This window comes from Hesperophylax consimilis, chromosome 22, assembly GCF_061612785.1.
Source record: "Hesperophylax consimilis isolate HC1 chromosome 22, BYU_Hcon_1.0, whole genome shotgun sequence".
Taxonomy (NCBI): Eukaryota; Metazoa; Arthropoda; class Insecta; order Trichoptera; family Limnephilidae; genus Hesperophylax; species Hesperophylax consimilis.
Window position 1 is genome coordinate 27,665,097 of NC_142857.1, and position 24,597 is coordinate 27,689,693.

At 35.5% G+C, this 24,597-nt stretch overlaps 1 protein-coding gene across 8 annotated transcripts in view; it reads right to left on the bottom strand.

The window, feature by feature from the left end:
* Window positions 1–24,597, bottom strand: part of LOC149413403 (uncharacterized) — an 86,962-nt gene that overhangs the window by 59,630 nt on the left and 2,735 nt on the right. The window contains exons 1-3 of one of the 8 annotated variants that reach the window (XM_089645240.1): window positions 16,972–17,734; window positions 15,755–15,938; window positions 14,454–14,729 (exon numbers count right to left, since the gene is read on the bottom strand). The exons of 2 other annotated variants lie outside the window; for them this stretch is intronic. In XM_089645240.1, the coding sequence (XP_089501366.1) occupies window positions 14,454–14,729; window positions 15,755–15,938; window positions 16,972–17,048 (537 nt within the window). In that variant the 5' untranslated portion in view covers window positions 17,049–17,734. Of the gene's footprint in view, window positions 1–596; window positions 867–11,926; window positions 12,114–13,316; window positions 13,563–14,453; window positions 14,730–15,754; window positions 15,939–16,971; window positions 17,735–24,597 lie in introns of those variants that run through there. 5 more of the 8 variants (XM_089645243.1, XM_089645241.1, XM_089645252.1 and 2 more) reach the window with 5 other exon arrangements.

Consider the following 24,597-nt stretch of genomic DNA (forward strand, 5'->3'; position numbering starts at 1 on the left):
AGTCACTGCGTAACTTTTTATTATTTACAGAGCTCAACTACTAGTGTCTTAAATTCGGAGTGTATTTTGTATATAATAGTTCATTGTCACCGTCAGTAATCCCATATAGGGCCAGCCATCAACAAAGTTAACCACTGTGCGTTTTACCCCATGTTTCCCTAATCGAAAAACGAATACGAAACGCTGTATGAGACGACCTACTACAAGTAGGTTGTCCTTTTTATACTGTGGTTCATTCATGCCTGTGTGTTGCTACGTTCGCTATCGGACATTCTCTGTAGTGTAGGCGCTTAAAATATTCGTGAAACGAAACAATCGTAGCATTTATGATAAGTAATTTGCGTGTACTTACAAATGATATGTTATTCCTTGGCTTTTACTAGTGCTTGCCGTGTAATGGAAACACTTTCTCATCACACACGAGGGCATTTTGGCAGAGGTAGCACACGAACTTACGCGACGCGTGACAGTTAGTACTAAAACTACGAAATCGAAAGCACGACAATTAGCGTTTCTTTAGTTTTCACTTTGAGAGCTCTACAATGTGTCAATATAATGTATCGTACGTCATTAATAAGTCATTTGTGTGTACTTACAAATGAAATGTTATTCCTTTGTTTTTGCGACAGTTTGCCGAGTAATGGAAACACTTTCTCATCACACACGAGGGCATTTTGGCACTTTAATGCAAATTCGTTACGAGAGAGCACACGACCTCACGCGACGCGTTACACTTTAATACTAGATTGAAACGACGGCAGTTGCCGTATTTTTTGCTTGCCATGTAGATCTTTCGACAACGTGTCTATAAGGCCATTCGTACATGGAGATACTTGCAAGCGACTCGACTTTCGTGCGCGTATCATACGCGATACCCGCCATAATATTTTGCTAGTGTTCGTACACGACGCTACACATCGACTACGGGTATTCTGACAGTGCTGGTAGCACGGCTGCGAGAGCTGCATTCGTTTGATATAAATGATGCCCGATCCCAATTCGAAAATATCCATGTTTGTATAACTACGGTTATACAAACACCCATACAACAAAGTTGTACCACAGACCCAAAAAAATTATAAATGTTTTTATGCTTGTAAATATAAAGAAGAACAATATTATTGTTTTCGTCGCTAGTCACTTGACATCGTATTAACTCGACGGCTGCACGTAAAAATTGATCAAGTTTAGTATTATGTCAGAGAGCTTTATTTCAAATAAATCCATTTCAAATGGAAATGCAAAATGGGTATTTTCCATTTTGCATTTTAAATGCTTTTCTCAATGCATTTTCCATTTTAAATGCTTTTTTGTAACATTCTTCCTACTATCTCCACTCATCTTTTTTTCATAAGCCCCAAATATCAGTCGGTCCTCAACCTCGGTAGGAGAGATAATTTACATTTGTCAAGTTGCTCCCTGGCAATTGAGTAATACCATTACAAAAAATACTGATTCAAATACTGAACATGGGGCCATGACGCTGTAATATTAAATGTTAGATAGCAGTTTCTATGTTTTTACGTTTTTACGTTGGCAACATTAGTCCCGCACAATTTTTTTGTGGTTTCATAATCTGTAGTCGTGGTGTTTTTGGATTTACCATCATGTAATATGTTTGTTTTACATTGATGTCCATTATTAAATAACAAAATTGTTTAAAAATTCTATAATTATTTTAAGTGTTTGATCTGAGAAACCATTAATTTTCAATGCATTTTGAAAATAGGTATTTTGCATTTGAAATGCTTTTCTAAAAACCATTTTGAATTTTGCATTTTCAAATGGAAAAGTTTTGACCCATTTCCATTTTGCATTTCAAATGGTTTTGGGTACCCATTTTGCACATCTCTGAGTATATTTCGGGTAGCGCCGTGTATGGAAATCAGAATTAATGAGTATAATATTGGTAGGCTACTTGTGGTTACGTCACAGTCGCGTAACTTGTAAGTATCTCCATGTACGAAGGGCAGTACGGTCGTCACCACAAAAGTAGCGAAGTTAGCTGTGAGATTCAATGACTTCACTATAGGAGCACGGTGTGTGTTGCATCCGAAACTGCTTCCGAATTAAAAATTCAGATGAATTTGGACTGTAAATGATACGAAACGAAATGAAAGAAGGAAAACAAGTCGACCAATCACTTACCAATAAGGAGCACACAACACAATATAATGAGTTCAAGCACAACACAATTACAATATAATGAGTTCCACCGTGATACCTCGAGATAACTATCGCCACAACAAAACGAAGGAGTACTTATAGACTGAGAGGTCACAGTCTTTTTCATAACGATCACAGGAATGGGTAGTTTTAGTACATATTCAAAGTATGGCGTCTCCGCATATGAAACAAGTTGGTCTGCCTGCTCTAAGTGGTTGCAACTATGAGTTATAGAGCTCACAAGAGGCTTCATTGTTTCGAAAAAAAAACGATCAGAGGAATGGGTAGTTTTAGTGCATATTCAAAGAATGGCGTCTCCGCATATGAAAAAAGTTGGTCTGCCTGCTCTAAGTGGTTGCAACTATGAGTTATAGAGCTTACAAGAGGCTTCATTGTTTCGAAAAAAAAACGATCAGAGGAATGGGTAGTTTTAGTACATATTCAAAGTATGGCGTCTCCGCATATGAAAAAAGTTGGTCTGCCTGCTCTAAGTGGTTGCAACTATGAGTTATAGAGCTTACAAGATTAGGCTACATTGTTGCGGAAAAAAAAAACGATCACAGAAATGGGTAGTTTTAGTGCATATTCAAAGTATGGCGTCTCCGCATATGAAAAAAGTTGGTCTGCCTGCTCTAAGTGGTTGCAACTATGAGTTATAGAGCTTACAAGAGGCTTAATTGTTTCGAAAAAAACGATCAGAGGAATGGGTAGTTTTAGTACATATTCAAAGTATGGCGTCTCCGCATATGAAAAAAGTTGGTCTGTCTGCTCTAAGTGGTTGCAACTATGAGTTATAGAGCTTACAAGAGGCTTCATTGTTTCGAAAAAAAAACGATCGCAGGAATGGGTAGTTTTAGTACATATTCAAAGTATGGCGTCTCCGCATATGAAACAAGTTGGTCTGCCTGCTCTAAGTGGTTGCAACTATGAGTTATAGAGCTTACAAGATTAGGCTACATTGTTGCGAAAAAAAAAAACGATCACAGAAATGGGTAGTTTTAGTACATATTCAAAGTATGGCGTCTCCGCATATGAAAAAAGTTGGTCTGCCTGCTCTAAGTGGTTGCAACTTCGAGTTATAAAGCTTACAAAATTAGGCTACATTGTTGCGAAAAAAAAACGATCAGAGAAATGGTCAGTTTTAAGTAAATCTGAAAAATTCCCCGCAGTTTGGGGAATTCCCGCAAATCGGGAACCCTGCTTGACACACACATTGCCCCCTCCTCCGCCCGCGTCCGGCCCGGCAAATCCCGACCGTTTCGAGAAACCAATAAAACGCAATGAAATCAGGAATTTCTGTTCAGATAAATCAAAAAAGCCATGTAAAGCAGCACAAAAACTGCAAGTTATAAAAGCAGAACGAAACGTCTTCGGTCGTCTTTTAGGAATTTCCCTTAATCAGAAACTAGATTTGCCAAAAGTTTTGAAATATCCATTATCTTCATCGTCACCTTCAATGAGTCATTTAGATGGTTCCTTGATGAAGACTAACAAGGCTGCACTCATGAAAATATTGGAAAAAACAGCCAATGCCAATACGCCACAAAAAATTGATGTTGTGATTGTAGATGGATTCTATATTCTCCATTTAATACCAGTGCATGTGAAAACATTTGGTGAAATGTCGCTATACATTTTGAAAAAATGTATGAGCTACAAAGCAAACCGTATCGATGTTTGGGAATTGGTAGTGAGACAATTTAAGATATGGATGTTGTTGTTGCAGTGTTTATTAAGAGTCAGGATAATACATTTATTGAGTCAGTTGCCGTGACGAGGAGATGATGTAGGACAGATGTTGAATACTCCGGTTGCTGCGATGATGTGGTGGTCAAGCGCGGGTCAGTGAGTCGACGCCGGGCGCTGGTGACCGGGACTCGATGAAGGTCAGGTACTGGCGAAGAACGTAGGTCTTCAGGCACTCCAGTGCTGACGAGACTGCCAAAGGTGCGGTGGACCTTGTAGGCAGTTGAACGGGCGCGGTGTGACCAGTGAGGATGCTGCGTGTCCTCGTGGTGGTCATGATGCGTGGAAGAAGCGCTGGTCAGAGACGCTGGGACCAGAGCGCTTGTAATCCGAGTAACGCTTGCCAGGGACGACGATCCGGACAAGGCGCTAGGTTGATGTCCCGGTAGAGTCCATGATGGTAAGGGCGAAGCCGGGTATGTGTCCTTTGCGGAGGGGCGCAGGGCCCCCCAGTTGTCACTGGAACGATGTGGAATGAATGACTGACTGACTTGAGGTGAAGAAGGATCGAAGCGTGACGTGGGGGGAACCGGCCATCGTGGCCGATTCCTCCATTACGCTGAGTCGGAGAGCTCGAGTAGGATGATGTCGCGTGGAACTTGTTGACTGGAACGATGTGGAAGAATGACTGACTGACTTGAGGTGAAGAAGGATCGAAGCGTGACGTGGGGGGAACCGGCCATGGTGGCCGATTCCTCCATTACGCCGAGTTGAAGATCTCGAGTAGGATGATGTCGCGTGGAACTTGTTGACTGGAGTGATGTGGTATGAAGACCGATGATGACTGACTGTTGACTGACTGATGTACTCAAGTCCTCCACCGCTTATATAGCTGCTGATTCCTTTGTTCTCGTCTGCCACGGGTTGGAGTAGCGTCTGGACTTCGAACTCGCAGGACCGCTGACTCGGTTTATTGTCTGGGCGTTTGCATCACCCTATATGCAAGTCAGCAGTCTACGTATGATGGTATGGATATTATTATTGAAGTCTCGAAAGAATAATTTCTGTCTCGGCTGTTTTAACACATGCCGTCTGGTTATGATTTTGATGACTCTAGGAGCGGTGACATAACCGCTACAGATGTAATATTTGATTCTTATTTATCACCCTCAATCAAAGATTTTGAACGTGAAATGAGAGCTGGGCACAAAGCTACCCCCAAAACACAGTATAAAATAACATCGCCAAAACAAATCAGACCAAGAAATTTCGTCAAAGAATTAAGAATTACACAATTCAAAGAAGAACTCGTGCATTTTTTCATAAAACATTGGAGTTCCGAGGAGGCTAGTCTAGTCATTTCTGGAAGCACGGTTAATCTCAATTTTGAAAATAATTGTTATTCGTATGAATATCAAAGCGACGGCAAAAAGGTTGTGCAAAACGATAACCCTAATTTGATGTGTGGGCACCACGAAGAAACCGATACAAAAATAATATACCACATATACAGTATTCAAGAACCATCTAATATTTTGATTAAAACTTCTGACACTGATGTAATCGTCATTTTACTGGGAAATTTGGACAAATTCGAAAAGCATGAAATATTTATTGAATCCGGCACTCTTGCCAAACGACGTATTGTAAATGTTAACAAAATTTATCTCAGTATTGGTGCTACATTGGCAAAGAGTTTGCCAGCGTTTCATGCTTTGACAGGGTGTGATTATACCCCTGCATTTTATAGAAAGGGCAAACAAAAACTTTACAATATCCTGAGTAAAAACACAGTTTATCAAGAGGCTCTAATAGAGCTTAGTTCTAATGCTCCATTGACAAATGAAATCAAATGCAAAATTGAACAATTCATATGTGAGTTATATGGTGTGAAGAGTAAATCTGTAAACGAGGCCCGCCATAAGATTTTCCTCAAAAAATTTAAGCCCAATAAAGAGAAAGAAAAATTTAACAAAACTCTTATGAATTTTGATGCTGCTTTTTTGCCACCGTCTGAAATCGAACTAGTTCAACAGATACTTAGAGCTAAATACGTATCAAATATCTGGATAAATTCAACCAAAAATCCTCCAAGCTATCTATTGCCATTGAACATGGGTGGAAAGAAGAACACGGCAAATATGTCCCTATCTGGTATGCAGGGAACCGACTACCAGATAAAGTATCTGATGTTACTGTAACGGAGTCAGAAAATGACAATATTTCTGGTGATGTCAGTGGTAAGTTTTATACGATTGCGGATGTATAGGTAAAAATCGTTAGGAAACGAAAAGTTTGCATGTATTTGTTTCTTATTAATGGCATATTACATATCTAAACCATAAATCTCATTAAGCTATACATACAAGAGTTCGTTTCCTTCTGTTTTTTATATATACATATGTATAATAATTTTCATATCATCAAAATCGTCATTTTTTCTATCAAACTTTACAGTTATTTTATCACATTACAGACTCCTCGTCTACGTGCCTAAGCAGCGAAGAAGAAGATTCCGAAGATGACGAAATCTAAGTTAAATCTATCCAAGTTAAAAAAGAAATCTTGAATATTGAAATTGAATATTTTAAGTTTTTTATGAATGTTTCTACCTTAATATCAAAATCTAATTCCATTATTCCATTCCAATTTTGTGCTCTGAGTTGTAATCTTAGTTCTTCTTCGTCATATTTTGCATAGTTCCGATAAGCTTTGGTGTTTATAAAATGTTTTTTCGTATTTCGATTTTGCTCTATAATTTGAATTATGGAGTGATCTATGATTCTGGGTGCATCTAATAGATTTACCTGTAGTTCAAATACATTTGTTATCACCAGATCAATTAATGTACTTGATGTTAGAGTTACTCTAGTAGGATCTTTTACCAGTTGTTTCATCCCATTGAATTCAATGATTAAGTTTTTAAGTTTTTTGTATAGATGTCTGCATTTTTATTCATGTTTATATTGAAATCTCCTACTATAATATTAGGTTGTCTTTTTTTATGTTTTCTGAACACCATTTTTCGAAGTACGTTAAGAAATCCCTCAAACTCGAATTAGGTAAACGGTATACGATACCGTAGACCCCTTTTTTTAAGCTATTTTTTACTTTTATCGCCAAAATCCATGATGTTTTGATGTGACTAATGAAAAAGCTCATAAAAATATTAAAAGAATATTAGAAGTAAGTAAATATTTAACTCTTTAAGCCTTAGTAATATTCTACAAAATGATTAATCTGTGATTTTACCCAAAGATGTTTAGATTATGGAAGTTGAATTAATAAAAATTGGATTTGTTCGATTTAATTTTTTTATTTTATTGATTACTGTTATTTTTTTTTCTTTGAAATACAACCACTGAGAGCAGGCAGACCAACTCGTTTCACCTTTGGAGACACCATACTTCGAATAGGTACTGAAACTGACCATTTCTGTTATCGTTTTTTTCGCAACAATGCAATGACTTGCGCGCATCATAACTCTGAAATGCAACCACTGAGAGCCGCCAGACCAACTTGTTTCATCTGCGGAGAGGCCATACTTTGAATATATACTAAAACTGACAATTTCTCTGATCGTTTTTTTTTTCGAAACAATGTAGCCTAATCTTGTAAGCTTTATAACTCGAAGTTGCAACCACTTAGAGCAGGCAGACCAACTTGTTTCATATGCGGAGACGCCATACTTTGAATATGTACTAAAACTACCCATTCCTCTGATCGTTTTTTTTTCGAAACAATAAAGCCTCTTGTAAGCTCTATAACTCATAGTTGCAACCACTTAGAGCAGGCAGACCAACGTTTTTCATATGCGGAGATGCCATACTTTGAATATGTACTAAAACTACCCATTCCTCTGATCGTTTTTTTTTCGAAACAATAAAGCCTCTTGTAAGCTCTATAACTCATAGTTGCAACCACTTAGAGCAGGCAGACCAACGTTTTTCATATGCGGAGACGCCATACTTTGAATATGTACTAAAACTACCCATTCCTCTGATCGTTTTTTTTCGAAACAATGAAGCATCTTGTAAGCTCTATAACTCATAGTTGCAACCACTTAGAGCAGGCAGACCAACTTTTTTCATATGCGGAGACGCCATACTTTGAATATGTACTAAAACTACCCATTTCTGTGATCGTTTTTTTTTTCGCAACAATGTAGCCTAATCTTGTAAGCTCTATAACTCATAGTTGCAACCACTTAGAGCAGGCAGACCAACTTTTTTCATATGCGGAGACGCCATACTTTGAATATGTACTAAAACTACCCATTCCTCTGATCGTTTTTTTTTCGAAACAATGAAGCCTCTTGTAAGCTCTATAACTCATAGTTGCAACCACTTAGAGCAGGCAGACCAACTTTTTTCATATGCGGAGACGCCATACTTTGAATATGTACTAAAACTACCCATTCCTCTGATCGTTTTTTTTTCGAAACAATAAAGCCTCTTGTAAGCTCTATAACTCATAGTTGCAACCACTTAGAGCAGGCAGACCAACGTTTTTCATATGCGGAGATGCCATACTTTGAATATGTACTAAAACTACCCATTCCTCTGATCGTTTTTTTTTCGAAACAATAAAGCCTCTTGTAAGCTCTATAACTCATAGTTGCAACCACTTAGAGCAGGCAGACCAACGTTTTTCATATGCGGAGATGCCATACTTTGAATATGTACTAAAACTACCCATTCCTCTGATCGTTATGAAAAAGACCGTGACCTCTTAGACTATTAGCACTTCCAATATAGTCACGAAAAACACAAACAACTTGCTTCCAGTAGTTCAATCCGGTCAATCCATGTTCAATCCTTCTTCCGTTTTTTTTCAAACAAATGCACTCGAATTTAACCACAGACACAATTTTCTGCACACAACGATCCCGCACGTGCAAAACTACGGATACTGTTTTATGACAGTATAAAAATATTCTGACCCTGGTTATTCCCATAGAGCTATTCAATTAGAGTTGCTCTTGCATTCTAATATCTTGTCGCAATTGTGTTCCACTAGAGATAAGACCAGATTTTGTAGTCTCCTGTCGGTCGGCGAGCAGTCGGTTGGTAGAGCGTTGGAGTCCAAATACGTCTTATCGAAATAAAGTAACATCAATGATTATTGCGCACTTTATTACATTTTAACCTCCTTGTTGAAGACAGACAAGATGCGATTCTGCACGTGGAAAACTCCTGATGCATAATATTGCGCAGATTGAAAATTTCGGACGCACACATATAACGAATAACCACAATACTTAACATAGATACAGAAATAAAAACATTATAAAGACATAGAAAGATGGATATTAACACAGTCAACATAGTCAAGCATACACACACTCAAAGGCACACAGCATATTTCAAACACTCTAGGTATATTTATACAATTACATGCAACCAATCAATGGATACTAGTGTATTTGTTAACAATATCAATATAGAAAATCTTGATTCATTAACCACCGTTTTAGCTTTTTTCAGTTCAGTTGTGCAGTTTGATTTTACAATAGAAGACACAAGATATGTAAATGTCCGTTGGCCGTATTTATTAGTAATTTTTGTAATGGACATACGTTAATTTTGACTAAATCTTGTGTTGTGGGTGTGATCTACCTTTTGTTTATATATGAAATCCGGCAATAGATTTCAGCATACAATTTTAAACCATAATATCCCTCGAGCAGGTAATTATATTGATTGACTCATATAATAATTTATTATCGCTGTGCATAAATACCTACATTTGTCATAGAGTTTTGGATTGTTTGAATGTTACATATTATTTGTCTTGCACGAGTTTTCCCAAGACGTTATTCCGTATCTGATAGTAGATTCCGCTAGTGAAAAATAGATTATTTTTAACGTACTTATTATAGGCATGAAATATTTAATTTTGTAAATTCGCCCGCAGTAAACTCGTAGACGTTTATAAATATTAGATACTTATGCGAGTATCCCATTTCATGTGCGTGTCTACAGTTATCCCCAAATATACATACGTTTGTACCAGTTCAATGGTTCCACATTTACAGGACTGTGTAAAATTGTGTATACACTCAAATCTATGCGACTTTGTAATAGGTGTGATGGTATATTTGGCATGTGGAGATCGTACAAGCATTGATTTAGTTTTTTGAAATTTATAATAAGGCCCGCATCATGTGACCAATTCTATAAATAAAAAAATCGTGCTACATGAGTTTTATTGCAATGGATAATTCTTCATACGATATGACTAGCGCCGTATCATCAGCATATACATAACTAGCTTACGTTTACCCAACGTTACTGGGGGGTTATCCTTAGGAGATAGACATATAACACCACTTTTCTGTAGGCCTTTTTAAGATATATAATTCCGTTGTACATTATTTTTATGTATCTCATAAGATTTAACCAGCGATAGCAATGTAAGCGCCCGAAAATATATTTTTACGACTTGATTACAAAACATCAACTTTTCCCTACTTTCTTTAAATGTAATATGCATGTTTTATATGCATATAATCCTTCCGAAAGTAATTCTCTTAAATGATAGTGAAAACCCTATCAAAATCCGTTGCGTAATTTAGAAGAAATGTTTAACAAAGGTGAATTCACAGTGAAACAAATATTATGTATAATGTTGGGCCGAGAATTGACCCCTGTGGGACTCCCTGTCGATTTTTAAATAGTTTTCGAGAACTGGGAGCTATGGGATCATGCAGCTGTCATCTGTCAAGGTGACAGACAGATCTCATACAAAGAAATGGTATTGTGCAGCAGTTCCCCAGTTGATCTGACCCCCTCTCCGGAGGAAGTATAACGTAATTTTCACCTAATACCTATCGCCTCTAATATCTTTATAGTTTCCCCGGATCAACAGTATCAAACGCTTTAGAGTTGTCTATGAATGAGACAAGAATATTTTTTTTATTATTGAGTTCTTGATTTATAAAAAGATTAAAGCTGCTAAAGATTTTAATAATTTAGGAACATTTATTATGTTATACATATAAAACCCTTGTCAGATGGCAACTTGAGTATAACTCTACGTTATGGTCTTCATTTTTCAATATTCATTCAGATAGCATTGAAAAGATTCAACGGAAGTTTCTAAGGTTTATAAATCATAAATTGCATATTCCTATGCAAAAAATAAATTACAATTACCTCTTGGATAAAATGTCTCTATTGAAACTTTCAGAAAGAAGAATAAGCACAGATTTAATACTGTTACAAAGAATACTACATTTTAAAATTGACTGTCCCGAATTACTTCAATGTATCAATATCCATGTTCCCAAAAAATCATGCCGACATTTCTTACCTTTTTGATAACACCAGGACACTAGCTTACCAAAATTCTCCGATTCCGAGACTTCACAATCTCGGAAACAAATATTCTGAACTGGGTGATATATTTCATTTGAAAACTAATCAGTATAAATGTTGTATATTCTATCTCTTTTATTATTCTAGACACAAATAGACCTATGTACCCATATAACTTCTCCGCTTCTACTATTTTGTTTTGTTGAATCTTTTAAATTCAATTATATGCGTGAGGATTCATTTTTGCCTTTATGTTTACATTCTTCTTTATTGTATTAATTTTTAAGTGTTTACTCTGATACAAAATGCTTGTATTTTTTTAAAGAAAAGCCGACTAGGGCGTGTAATAAATAAATAAATAAAAATCCTATAGTAACATTTCGGTGCTTTTTTTAAAAATTCGTATTGATGAAGAAACTTTCGAGGTATTTATTAAATTTACGGAGATTTAATATATTTTCATTAGAATCAAAGAATAACACAAGAAATTCACTGTAGGCGTGTTTCGTGATCCAAACATTTGCCCAATCGAGGATTACATTTCCAATACAAAACTGTGTTTACGAAATTCAAATGGGATGGAGATCTACGATTTTAGGAGAGTGTAAGTAAGAAAAAAAGGACATAATGGGATATATATTTCCATTCAAATTCGTATGGATGGTACGTCTAGTTTTCTTCTTTATTTTATGATAAGAATAAGTCTGTACACGCAGCATATATGGTAAAATACTATCCCTTCTTTATTAACTTACCGGGGCATAGATTAAACGCAGTTTTTGAGTAGGTACAGCGTAGGGATAAAGTTTCCGCACCTTCATTAGGTGAAAGCAATTATCTTCGAAGTGGATTGAGCATATTACACTATTAACTGTAGGAAACCAGTTATGTCTTCCAGTCGCATCGATCCATTTTTCTTTTGTGTCCGCATTTTTTGGAAAGCTAAAATAGAAACAAAAAAAGTTTAATTTATTCCACAATAGTGGTAGTAGTACCTACATATTTTAAAAATTGAGAGAAGTACTTTTAAAGGTGTATTGAATAAGTAGATATTATATAAATAACAATAAACACAGGCGAACTCATCTGTTAAGGCGATGCCATACGTAGTAATGAAAAATCACGTGTTTTTGGTTTGAAAATTTGGTCGCCTAGAAATGTTTCAGATGCTTTAATTAAATACTGCGAGTAGAATACATCTTGGCCTTTGAAACAATCGAGTATTTTTTAGATAAGTCTTTTTATAAGCCCAGAAAAAAATAATGTATAAGGCCTATGAAAACTGCTTTAAAGTTCAAAATCTCCTACTTACGAACCCATTTTAGGGTTATGATTTTATTGTATAATGTGGAAAATTAAGTTATTTATAAAATTATCGAAAAAAAATTAAATATTTATGCCTGAACATCCACAAAATAAAATAAAAGGCACTTTTTGGCCATGTTTTTTTCTTGCATAAATCAAAACAGGCGGATGGTGTTAAGCGGGAATTTAAACCTTATCGCCATCTACGTAAGGGTTGTTATTGATAGCGGCTCAATTTAAAATATTACACGACGTAGTGCATCGCCTTAAACTTGCTATAAATCGGTATAAATTGGGTATGGGGGGGGGGCTTTAATCCAAATTTGAGTTTCGTATGAAAAGGGCCGGACAGCCGTTGTTCCCCTTACAAAAATATCGATTCAAATAACAGTCCCATCCACAACTCCATTCATTTTGTTGAGTTCCATCCATTTTACCATAGAATAAAGAATAACACAAGAAGTGCCTCGTGGGCGTTTTTCGAGATACAAATATTTGTGTAAAACTGTGTTTACGAAATTCAAATGGGATGGAGATCTACGACTTCAGGCCAGTGTAAGTGAGACGGAGAGATGGTACTTCTAGCGTTATTCTTTATTTTATGACCGTTACTAATTAGATTCTTACATGCACGTTCAAAGTTGGTATGGTAATGCCGGCCTTGAGCCTAATTTAAGATAGTTTTAACCTAATAATCGCCATTGTAATAAGTCCAGTTATTACAATGTAAAGCAGCGTAATATTTACAATGTGTTTATAATTAAAGGGGTGTGCATTTAATTTTCATATACCAATAATGTCATTGTCAGATACACAATATAAATATTATCATCAACTTACCGATGGTACGAGACTCCACCTTTCTTGACGTTCACAAAGCTGCTGTGATTTCTGCAAGCACTCACCGAACAACGCGGCATTTTATTTAAATACGTGGACAACTCGACGGAGCGGCGGCTGAATTCGTACTGAGACGCCGAATTTTCCGTATTTGAAATTTAAGCCGAATCAGACAGACTTTTGGCTCACGAAACACGCCCACATCGCATTTCTTGTGTTCTGTTCGTACGATATACAATGTTCATGAAATAAATATAATGTTTCTCTTTCGCTCTCGCGCCCGCAGTGCTGCGAACAGGGAAGGCGATAGGCAATAGGCACTACAGGACCCAGAGGCGTATCATAGGGGGTCCCGGCCCCAGACACCCGGACATTCTATAACACATTTTGGGATGTGCATAAACTTCGGGAGGTGATTTTACATGACGGTAAAATTAAAAAAGAATTCTATGATTTGAGTGAGCGTGCTAATCGTGGGTAAAGTGCGATAACTTCGGGAGGTCATTCTGCATGATAGTAGAAGAAAAAAAATTAAATAAAACTTTTTTGAAATTCAGATTTTTTCATACATAAATATTTTTTATACAACTTTTGCTTCTGAAAACTACCTTAAATCGTTGATATTTCGAAAAAAATTACGTATTTTTTTACTTGTTCTATCGTATAGAATCACCTCCCAAAGCTCGTACACTTTAACCCGAACATCCTGTATAATTCTCTTTTGATTACATATTATAATCAATTAAAACCGAAAAATTCACATTTCATTTTCTCGACTTCTTCAGCTTTCTCAGATTTTTCCAAATTGAAAATATAAACATTATACATGGCTTCTAACTTTATTTTTGACGCCTAAAAATATCTAACAATTCTTTAAAGATGACGAACGAAATGCTGGAACTGAAAATGCGTTGCGCTAATCTATAAATGTGACAGAAAACGCAAATTTTATGACACCAGAACTAACTGTTCTGGAGTTTTTTGCTGATTGAGATATCACACACACATGTTTTTATAACATGTGGTTTAAAACGACCGAATACATAATATAATTATCATTTGGTTAAAATCAAAGAAAAACAAACCCTTAACCATCCAAAACCAAAAGACGTCCCTTATAAAATAATAATCGCTTACCTCTTTCTGCTTCAAGAGCATCAGCTTTTTCGAAATAGAGAGACGGGAAGCGCCCTTTCTTATTGACGAACTCTTCCCAGCGGACCGCGATTCTCTCATGCGGCGCGAACTGGTTTCTCCGGGCGTCCAGGCGACCACTTTACCAGCTTCTCCCGCCTGCCAGTCCACAGCGTGGAGGGACTTGACACCTCTGGTCTGCCACTCGCCAGGTAATTGGTGCGAACTCTGTGAGCCTGGGCGAGTTTCTAGAGCGAATCCCGCCGGGAATTCCACCCCCTATGGAAATAGCTTTCTATTTTAAATAACGACAAAAATATACGTAAGATTAAAATCCGGGTTTGCCCATTTTGTAGGAATGTAAAAAATGTTTTAGTAGTAAATTTTAGATATTTCATTTCTTACAATTGCTTCTAACACAATCTCCGCTTCGACTAATTTTATTTGTTATTATTTTACACTAACGAAGGCACCGTTAAAAATATTCTGTTGATTTAAAAGTTGATTGCATACGTATTATTTACTATTTCTATGCTATTTTTTATCATTTTCCTTTGTTATGTTTTTTATTGCATTACTGATATGGAAACTGCACCGATTAAAATATAAAATTATGTACATAATTCAATTTGGGATTAAATAAATAACTATAGCACGTTATAAGATTAAAGGAAATAGGAAGAGGTTGGAAAGAAATTGGCTATTCGTTCAAGCAAGCAAGTGATTTCAAAAATTTTCTGAATTCACCTGATACTGTGAGCCTTTGAAACCTTCCACTGCGGAATGAGGCGTAAAGATACTGTTAAGTATTAAAAAAATATCCCCCTATCTCTAAAGATGCGACAAATCAAATAAAATATTTTGTTCTCTCTCCCTATCTGTTCCCTGCACACTGTAACTCTAAAATTAATTTAGTATGTTTTTATGAAACCCAAACGAAGATTTAGGTCAAATCGAAACCGGCTGGTTTATATAATGTAATGTTAGTTTAAATAATGGTTGGTTAATACACATGTTTTTATAATGTGTGAACAGGGTTCTACTTCACTGTACCTTGTTCCGAGATGTCAAAATTTACAAAGAAGATTGCTTATAATTCATTCACTAATTTCTGATTTTGAGGTTTGTAAAGTATTAAAATACTAAAGTTATAACATATTTTAAAGGAAAATATTTAAACACAAAATATTTCAGTTTGAACCTTGTCCAGCTAAGGTGATAAATATTAAGATATGTACTCAACAAAGTTGTATTAGAATAAAGTTATTTTATTCTAATTATGCAAATAAATCTGTGATCATTACCGGAAACATTGGGAAAGCTTTCGCGTGCAATCGTCGCAAGCCCTTTTTGGTCGTATTGATGTATCTTTCTTCAAAGTGTACGGAGCATATTCGACTCGTGGCGGTCGGGTTCCAATCGTTCTCGCCCCTCTCCAAGCGGATTGCTCTTGTCCAGTTTCTTGTTTGAACGGGGTCTTGTGGAAACCTAAAATAATCAAACACCCAAAAAATATAATGAATCAATCATATTTAAATATAAATTAATTTATTCCCTTGCAGTGAATACCTACCGCTTTAAAAATATTATCTCATTGTAAATGTTTACTGGCAGTATGTTTTCCTTGGTGAAATCAAACCTTGAAAAAAATAGGCGTTTTTTAACGCTTGCAGCAGTTTCAACTTCAACCCTGTAGTTGTGGAACTATAAGCATCTCCCTTTGGGGAGGTTTTGAGTCTAAATAAGTAGCGGTGGTGGTGAGAAGGGCAGGGGAAGTATCTGATTCTTCTTACCATTTAGCTCTGGTATCTTTCAAATAATGTTTCGATTCTGATTGGAGATTCTTTCCAGTACGAAATTAAGAGTATTCCGTTCATTAGGTGAGGTTTGTTCGGGTCTTTGCGACGGATGCGTCTGTGTCTAGTTGGGGGACACCCTTAGACCTCTCCAGCCGAACTCTCTCAACTCCCAACGCCTTTCACCACAATGGGAGGGATAGATTAACTCGTTACTCCTGAACACACCCAGATTCCTAACCACTCCTCATACCTTTTTCCTTCCCAAAACTTCCTCCCCTTTCTTTGCTTAGAAAGACTCTTCTCACAGCATCCCCAAATATGACACAAGCCCTGAGGCAAAATTTCTTCTGAGCTCCACGTTTGGAGTTAGTGGAAAAATTGCGGGAACCAGTATGCTACAAAATGCCACCGACTTCCTTTGGAGATATCATTTAATTCGTATTGGTGAATTGCCTTCTATCATTTCTGCCCACCAATCGATACTCACCATATAATTTAAAAAAAAAAACTTGTTTTCCAAATAAAATATGTACTTTAAAAAAGCCCACAAACATTGTCATATGAAACACGCCACTGCGTAAATCCGATAGTACAATACCAAATACCGCTAGAAGAAAGAGCCGACAAAATAATACTACAACATTGAGGCCATTTATCGACGTTTCTTTCACCCGATAAAACCATTGTAAATTCAAAATAGTCTTTCATATTAGTATACTTACATGTGAAATGTTATTCCGTTCCTCTTGTTGTGTGTGGATGTTGAATTTCGACATCCTTTAGCGACGCAGGTCGGCATTTTGAGTACAGTCAGGGTTGACGCGGACACAGGGCGGTGGCACGGGTAAACGACTGACTGACGCAGCTGTCGCTCGACGTGGCGCAGTTACAGTACGCGGTACGCCCGCTCTTGTCTCGGCCGCTGGGTCATCTTTTGTTCACCCAGGGCCGATCTGCGCATGCATACTGTCATGCTGCAGATATAGTTTACACTAGATGTGTGTTTCGCTTCAATAAACAAAATGAAAATTGAATGCTGTTAGATGATTTCGTATAATTTATCACAAAATTGTGAATAAACGTGTTCTAGCAAGTTTTATATAACTTTAAATTTCGACGCTTATATGCGTCCTGCCTTTTCAAATTCATTTTATGGGTGTTCAAATATTATGACATAACATCAATCCGCGTCGGACGTCTTAACCAAACTCAAGGATATTTGTCTTAAGGCGAAGCTTAATGCCAAATCACTATTTTGATTAATTTTTATAACGAATTGGTGTACATTATAAATACCAAAAAATATGCTTTAGATAAATTGAGGTTGTCCTAACGCTTCGCTTGAGTAGAATACAAATAAAAAATATAAGTGCAAACTACTAAAAAATATATTTTTCAATAGAAATGTGTGAACGCGTAAAGGAAACAACCTTTAAAAAATACAGTTTTATAGCTAAGATTATAATCTGTGACAGTTTCACTTGATTAACTTTTTTGGTTTCTTATAAAATTATTTACAAAATAAATAAAAACCAGTTTTGTGCTTGAAATCGAACGTTTCTAGACTCCTTTTGTCAAGCGATGTTAATGCCTATTACCTATGATATAAGGTATACCAAGAATATACACATTTTTGGCTCGTAGCTTCCTCTCAACCAACCTCAAGGATATTTGAGTTGTAACTTCTTCAAACATCTCGACAACTTACCCTTGTTCTTGCTCATTTGAATGGTATAAATATAAAATATGTCGTCGTCTTCTTGCGCCTAAGATAAATGATATAATTCCAATGAAGGTAATATTTATCAATATTTCCACTATACCAAGTTTTTATTTTGCATAAATAAATAAGCATGTACTTACTTCTGAAGCTTCAGTAGTGTCAAACCGTTCCGTCACAATTCTATTGATGGCCGATGGCGACCCGTACAGCGGTGTTTTGACAGGACGCTATGCAGCGTTTCTGTCCATGAACGTGTTAAATGAACCCCTCGAAATAGTGCTAACAAGATGCTATCATATATGTATTTTTCAACTTATAAAATTTTATATAAGATAGATTATATAACATTTAGTATATGTAGGGTTTTCCAATAAGAGGTGTTATTTTGATATTCAAAGAAAAATGCAATTTTTTAATATGTATATAGGTATGCCGTTAATAGTGAAAAATAACATCAGTCAAATGACCACCACGACCACGCCTACAGGACCGTATCCTTTTCATGAAATTTTCCATAACCAAATCGCAAAGTGGCTGCCTTATGTCCTCGATAGCCTCACGAATTCCATCTTTGAGGTCTTGAATCGACGCTGGGCTGTTGGCGTAGACCTTCTCTTTCACGTGGCCCCAAAGGAAGAACTCGCAAGGTGTTAAATCACAAGATCTCGGTGGCCAATTGTGATCACGTCTTCGAGAGATAACACGGTGCGGAAACTTTTCCCGTAAAAGATCAATGGTTTCGTTGCTTGTGTTGCACGTAGCGCCGTTTTGTTGAAAGTAAACGTTGTCCAGATCAATACCATCCAATTCCGGCCATAAAAAATCATTTTATGGCCGGAATTAAATACACATAACACCTCTTATAGGAAAACCCTAAATTTATACAGCGCCCTTAAGATGATTTTTCACAAAAAGGACGCTAAACAAATAATAATTATAAAGATAATAAGTATAACAATTTCTCAAAATTATTACACGTTCTCATATTAGGTAAACAAGCGCAAACCCGTGAAAATAAATGTAGATTTTTTTAAATACATAAAAATTGTCACGGCCGAGAATTGGATTCCGATCAACTGCTTGGAGGGCAACTATGCCGAACTTTGCACTACCAGCTATTGTAAGAACGGCGGCATAAATTCATTATATTATGTGCTGAAAATGAGAATTATGTATTTGTATATCACATCTCAACCTCACATAGGTGCAGAAAGTAGTTGTTAGGTTCTATCCTCTCCTACGTTTTGTCATTGTAGTAATTGGATACAGGACCGCATTGTCGATAAATAATGAGAACATTTTGGCAACATTGTAATTTTTTTCATAAATAAATACTTTTATGTTTGAATAACATTGGTACAGGCTCAGAAGTGCATTCGGAATGAAAACAAAAAATTTTATTATTACAAACATTTGTATGCTTATCTATGTAGCATTTGAATAAAAAAACATGTTTTGATAACATACATCATACATATTGTTATTACTTTTACAACAACTGAGAGTAATTGCATCAGTAACCATTTAAAATTATCGGTATTAAAAATAACGAGTATAATATTACAACAGAACCATTAATAAGTACATTAATGATCCAAATAAAACATAGAATAATGCTCAAAATAGGAGAATGACTGATCAAGTGAGTATAGAGTGATAGATAATAGGTTTTATCTTGTTTTAAATTTGAAAATTAAGTGAATGAATGAAAACCCTAAAATAGAGGACTGACTGTAAAGATTTCCTTCCTTCTCACGCGTTTTGTGTGTAAACGAAAAAAAAGAAAATACTAGAACGATGATGTGACGCACGACCTCACTCTGGGACTAGTGTAACATAGATTAATATTTAAAATAAAGCATAGAAAGTGAGTACGATTGATAGATAATTGATCGTTGATATAATTCGTCTGTATCGAATAGCCAGCCATTTAATAATGTACATAATGAGGTTATTTATTTATTTATTTCACATATACGGCACAACATGTGCCATTCACATACTAATTTACAGAGAATAGTACAGCAACATTGGTATAATCAGTAAATGTAAGTAAGGTTAAAAGTATGAAAAAACAAAGAGATATAAATACAATAAGTAGCAATCTGTAGTATAGTAATAAGTCAAAGTAAGAAATTATATGTAATAATATACAATAAAGTAGTTTAAGGAAGAATGAAGTGCTTATAAAATGTCTAAAAGGCATTAAGAGTTTGTAAAAAATAAAATAAAAGATATTAGAAAGGTATATACTATTAGAAAATGAAAGGAATAAAATATATACTATTATAATATGAAAAGGAAACAAAATTAATAAATCATGTAAATCTACCGGGAGAATCGCGTGTATAATAATAATGTGCGACACGGCTTGACAGTCCGATAAAGTTTTACATAGTACCTATGATGACTATGATATATAGTGCACTGATATCAGCTTCTACCTATCGAGTGATTATAATATGCGCACTGGATCGGTTAATACGATACGTTAAACTAGAAAAAAAAACATGGCCGAAACTGTCGTAAATAGTTGTATTTTATTATAATTAACTTGAATTGAAGTGTTATTTCACAAAAATATTCGTAATAAGTGTGTCTAGGCAGGCAGGTGAGGGGGTCAGAACAATTTACGGAGCGCCGTAATTACGCGGCTGTCATCTGCCCAAGTGACAGTTCCCATACAAAGAAATGATATTCCGCGGCAGTCCCACAACTGATCTGACCCCCTCTCCAGAAGAAGATTATAGCATAGTGTAACCCCAACATATTATGATATGTATATGCCACACCCAAATAATGCGCGCATAATATAGCGCAGTCATACTCAACCTGCGGCCCGCGGGCCGCATGCGGCCCGCCAAGCTATTTTGTGCGGCCCTCAATACATTTAATATCAGGAACATGATTTACAAAATCTGGCATTTTATATCACGTTAATTTGAGATTAATTGCGACTTTGACGTACAGATATTGAAACTCGAAGAGGATAGTCGTTGTCGTGTCAACATCAGATCTGGTATAAGAGTGTTGCTACTGCATACGCTAGATCTATCTCCAAAAAACAAAGATTTGACAGACAAATATGCGCGCTAATAATTTTGCTCATGGCAACACATAAATTTTTGACAGCTCTAAAGTTAAATGGTTACCAGTGTTGCCAACGAAGGCGATTTATCGCCATTTAGGCTACTCAGAACGAGAATCGGAAAAATCTAAAAGGCGACAGGTCGCCTATTCAGAGACAAGTTATTTAAATCATCCAAATCACAAATAATAATTTAAAAAAAAAAAAAACAGCAAAAACCTCTACACCGGTATTTGATATAATTATTTTATTTGCGACTGGAAAAATGGAATTCCGTAGCTACCCCCTCCCCCATGGATTTCGAAAAATTGTTGTGTGGAATTACATAATATGAAATTATGATGTTTATTATTATGTTTTTTTATTCATATTATGATGTTTTTGGCTGTGCGGAATTTTTTTCTTCTTCTGCAACAACCCCCCCCCCTTGGATTTCAAATATTTTGTGGGGAGCACTCATTTTGATTTTTTTTGTGGGGATATATGTTTTACAGAAATTCTCCTCTAACAAACAACCCCCCCCATGGATTTCGAATAATAAAGGGGGGAATCAAGCTCATGTAGAATATTTGTGGGGAATATGTGGTCAGAATTTATGTGAGTTCATTAGAATTACTGCAACTGAAATTCGGCTATATTAGGCTACTTAAGGTTTGAAAAACGGCGACATTAGGCAAAGATCCGTAAGCAACACTGATAGTTATTCAAATGGTTTTCCAAAAAAACGGGGGTGGTGGGTTTCATGATATTTTTTGTCATACCAGTATGGTGATGCGGCCCGCGTAGCTTTACAAACATATGAATGTGGCCCGCAGAAGAAAAAGGTTGAGTATCATTGATATAGCGTAATGTATATAAGGCTTTATACGGAAATGCGCACAGGACGCAACGCGATGATACTAAAAGGGAGACTTTAATAGAGTCTAAAGACTTTCGTAGACGAAAAAAAGATCTGTTTACGAATGACTAGTCCTTTTTACAATGGCGCTCGAATTGCTCGCTACATAACGACCAAAATTGCAAATTCCAAATCGGGCAAGATAAGTTCCGTTTGTTTCCGAAAACAAATATTACGTCATAGTATATTTAGTTAAGACACTTTTACAAATGTGTTATAATTTACTTACTGCAGTAAACAAACAAGTGCACCATGAGTGAACGCCTTTAGTTTTTGATGTTTAAAGATTTAGGGTTGGCACACAAAATATCCTATTAATAATATAATCATCACTTATAATTTGAATTCACATATGTTAATTATTTCACACACAATTTAATTGAAATAATACATAGTAGTTACATTATTTTTTGGTTCTCCATATTCCCCAAAGTTGGGAATTATTTTTTTTCACTATGACATTTATTCTGAATGAGGTTCTCTTTTTTATGAAAATGTATTATATTTAAAGAGTCAATAAGATCAGTAAAATTAGTGTTTCTATTTGTCCAAAAATGACGACGTAGTAGGCTTTCAAATTGCACTTGGGTAAAACGTATACAATCGTGTCTAGTGACGTCATACGAGACAATTCAGTAAAATTCATAATTCGAATACTAGTGTTGCCAAAGATATTAGTGATGTAGTAGGTACTGCCACGCCAGTCATTGTATGTATCTTGAAATCACACGCTTATCGGCCGGACGCTAATATCAACATTTTGACGGCACTATTCGATATTCTCGCAAAACTCTAAAAGTTCTGTCCTCGGCATGCTCTCATTAATATAAAACATTTGTAAATAACTCGTAATTTCGCTGTTGGAGACAACCTCGTGGTGATTTTACCATGTAGTTGAAAATGCCCGCAATATTCCCCGCTATTTAGTGGAGGCAGACTTCAAAGAACGAAGACTCTTTTGTATAACCAGGCCTTCCATCAATCCCTTGAAGTCATTTACACAATGTTCGTGAGGCAGGAAGAAAAAAATTAAAATATTCTCTAACGCACTGGGTACTGATTATAATACGCTCTGGGAGAATAAATGTTAAGGAGAACGATTGCGCTTCCTTCTTCATACAAAACTTAAATTTGGATTTGATGCCAAAATACTTGACCAAACTGAAAAAATTATATTTTTTTAATCAAAGGGTGTAGCAAAAATGTAATACTTATATCTGCCACTATATTTATTTGTGTTTCAAATTATAAAATATGGGCACTTAAAAAAATAGATCAACTTGAGAGGAAAGTTTGGCAATCATTTGTGATTTAATGATAATTACTAATTAAATAATATTGCGAATATTGTTATTTCGGCTACTGGCATTACACCTAGCTCTCTAATTAAAAATTTAGGCGTATTAGATCTATCAAAAAATTTATATATAAATATGCAAAAGTCGGTCATTTTGAATACATGTAGGTAGGATAACAAAAGATTTTTTAAATATTTATGTTGAGGGATCAGTAGGATTTATAGGCCCTGTTAGAAGTTCTACCGAGCCGAACCCTCTGATATGAAAATATCTGTCGGTGAATTATTTTCCCATTTGATCTCTGGTGAGTTGACGTGTTGTTCTTGTATTGTTTTGTATATAATGCATTTACATAATGTTGATTGACTAAATGATCATTTGTGGAAAAGTGTGTGGAAGGGTTAAGTTTTTCCTTTGGGGAAGATTTAACCCGGACAACAAAATCGGAACTTTAAAAAAAAAAAATAATAAAATAAAAAATATGAATTATTAAAAAAACTATTTTGATGGGTTTAACTTTAATTTTCAAATGACCTATTTATTATTTAGAAAACAAATTTTTCGTAGGTAATTTTAAAAACAAAAAACGCATTTCTTTACGACGTTAGATATATATTTTTAGTTTATATTTCATTGTATATACATAGTAGGTTGGGAAAGAGTATTTGTTTGATAATTATCATTAACTCACAAAAAATTGTCAAAGTTACCTCTAAAATCGTAAAAAATTGAATTCTTTAATGGCCTATATTTTCTAATTAAAGACACAAATAAATAAAACAGTACATATCCGTACTAGATATTAGCTAACCTTTTGATTAAAAATATATTATTCAGTTTGGGCAAGTATTTTGGCCTGAAATCCAAATTTTAGTTTTGTATGAAGAAGGACTTCTCGGCAAATGATGCTCGAAGTGATCCAAGTGATTATTCAAGTTTTTTTGTTTATTGTATCTACTCTTTTGGTTGTATTATTATATGTGAGGGTGTATTTGATTTTTTTTCAGTTTGCAATTAAGTTGAGAGAATTGAAGTTCACAAATAATGTTGCTTTAAAAAATATAATTGGTAATTTATTTTCCAATAGTTAGTTTTCCATTTTTTTGCAATTGACTTCCAATTCTTTTATGTTGTGGAATGGTTTTTTTATTTAAGTGGTTCTTCTATAAAGACGAGTTGGGGTTCATGAATACGGGGATTAGAACACTTAGGACGGGTTGTTTCACAGAATTGGAAAAATTCATCAAATTTCAACGTTAATTTTCAAGTTCTGTGGAAGTCTTATTCAAGTTTTGTTATTATAGCATTATGATCCAGTTGCTTCACAGAACTGAAATAATA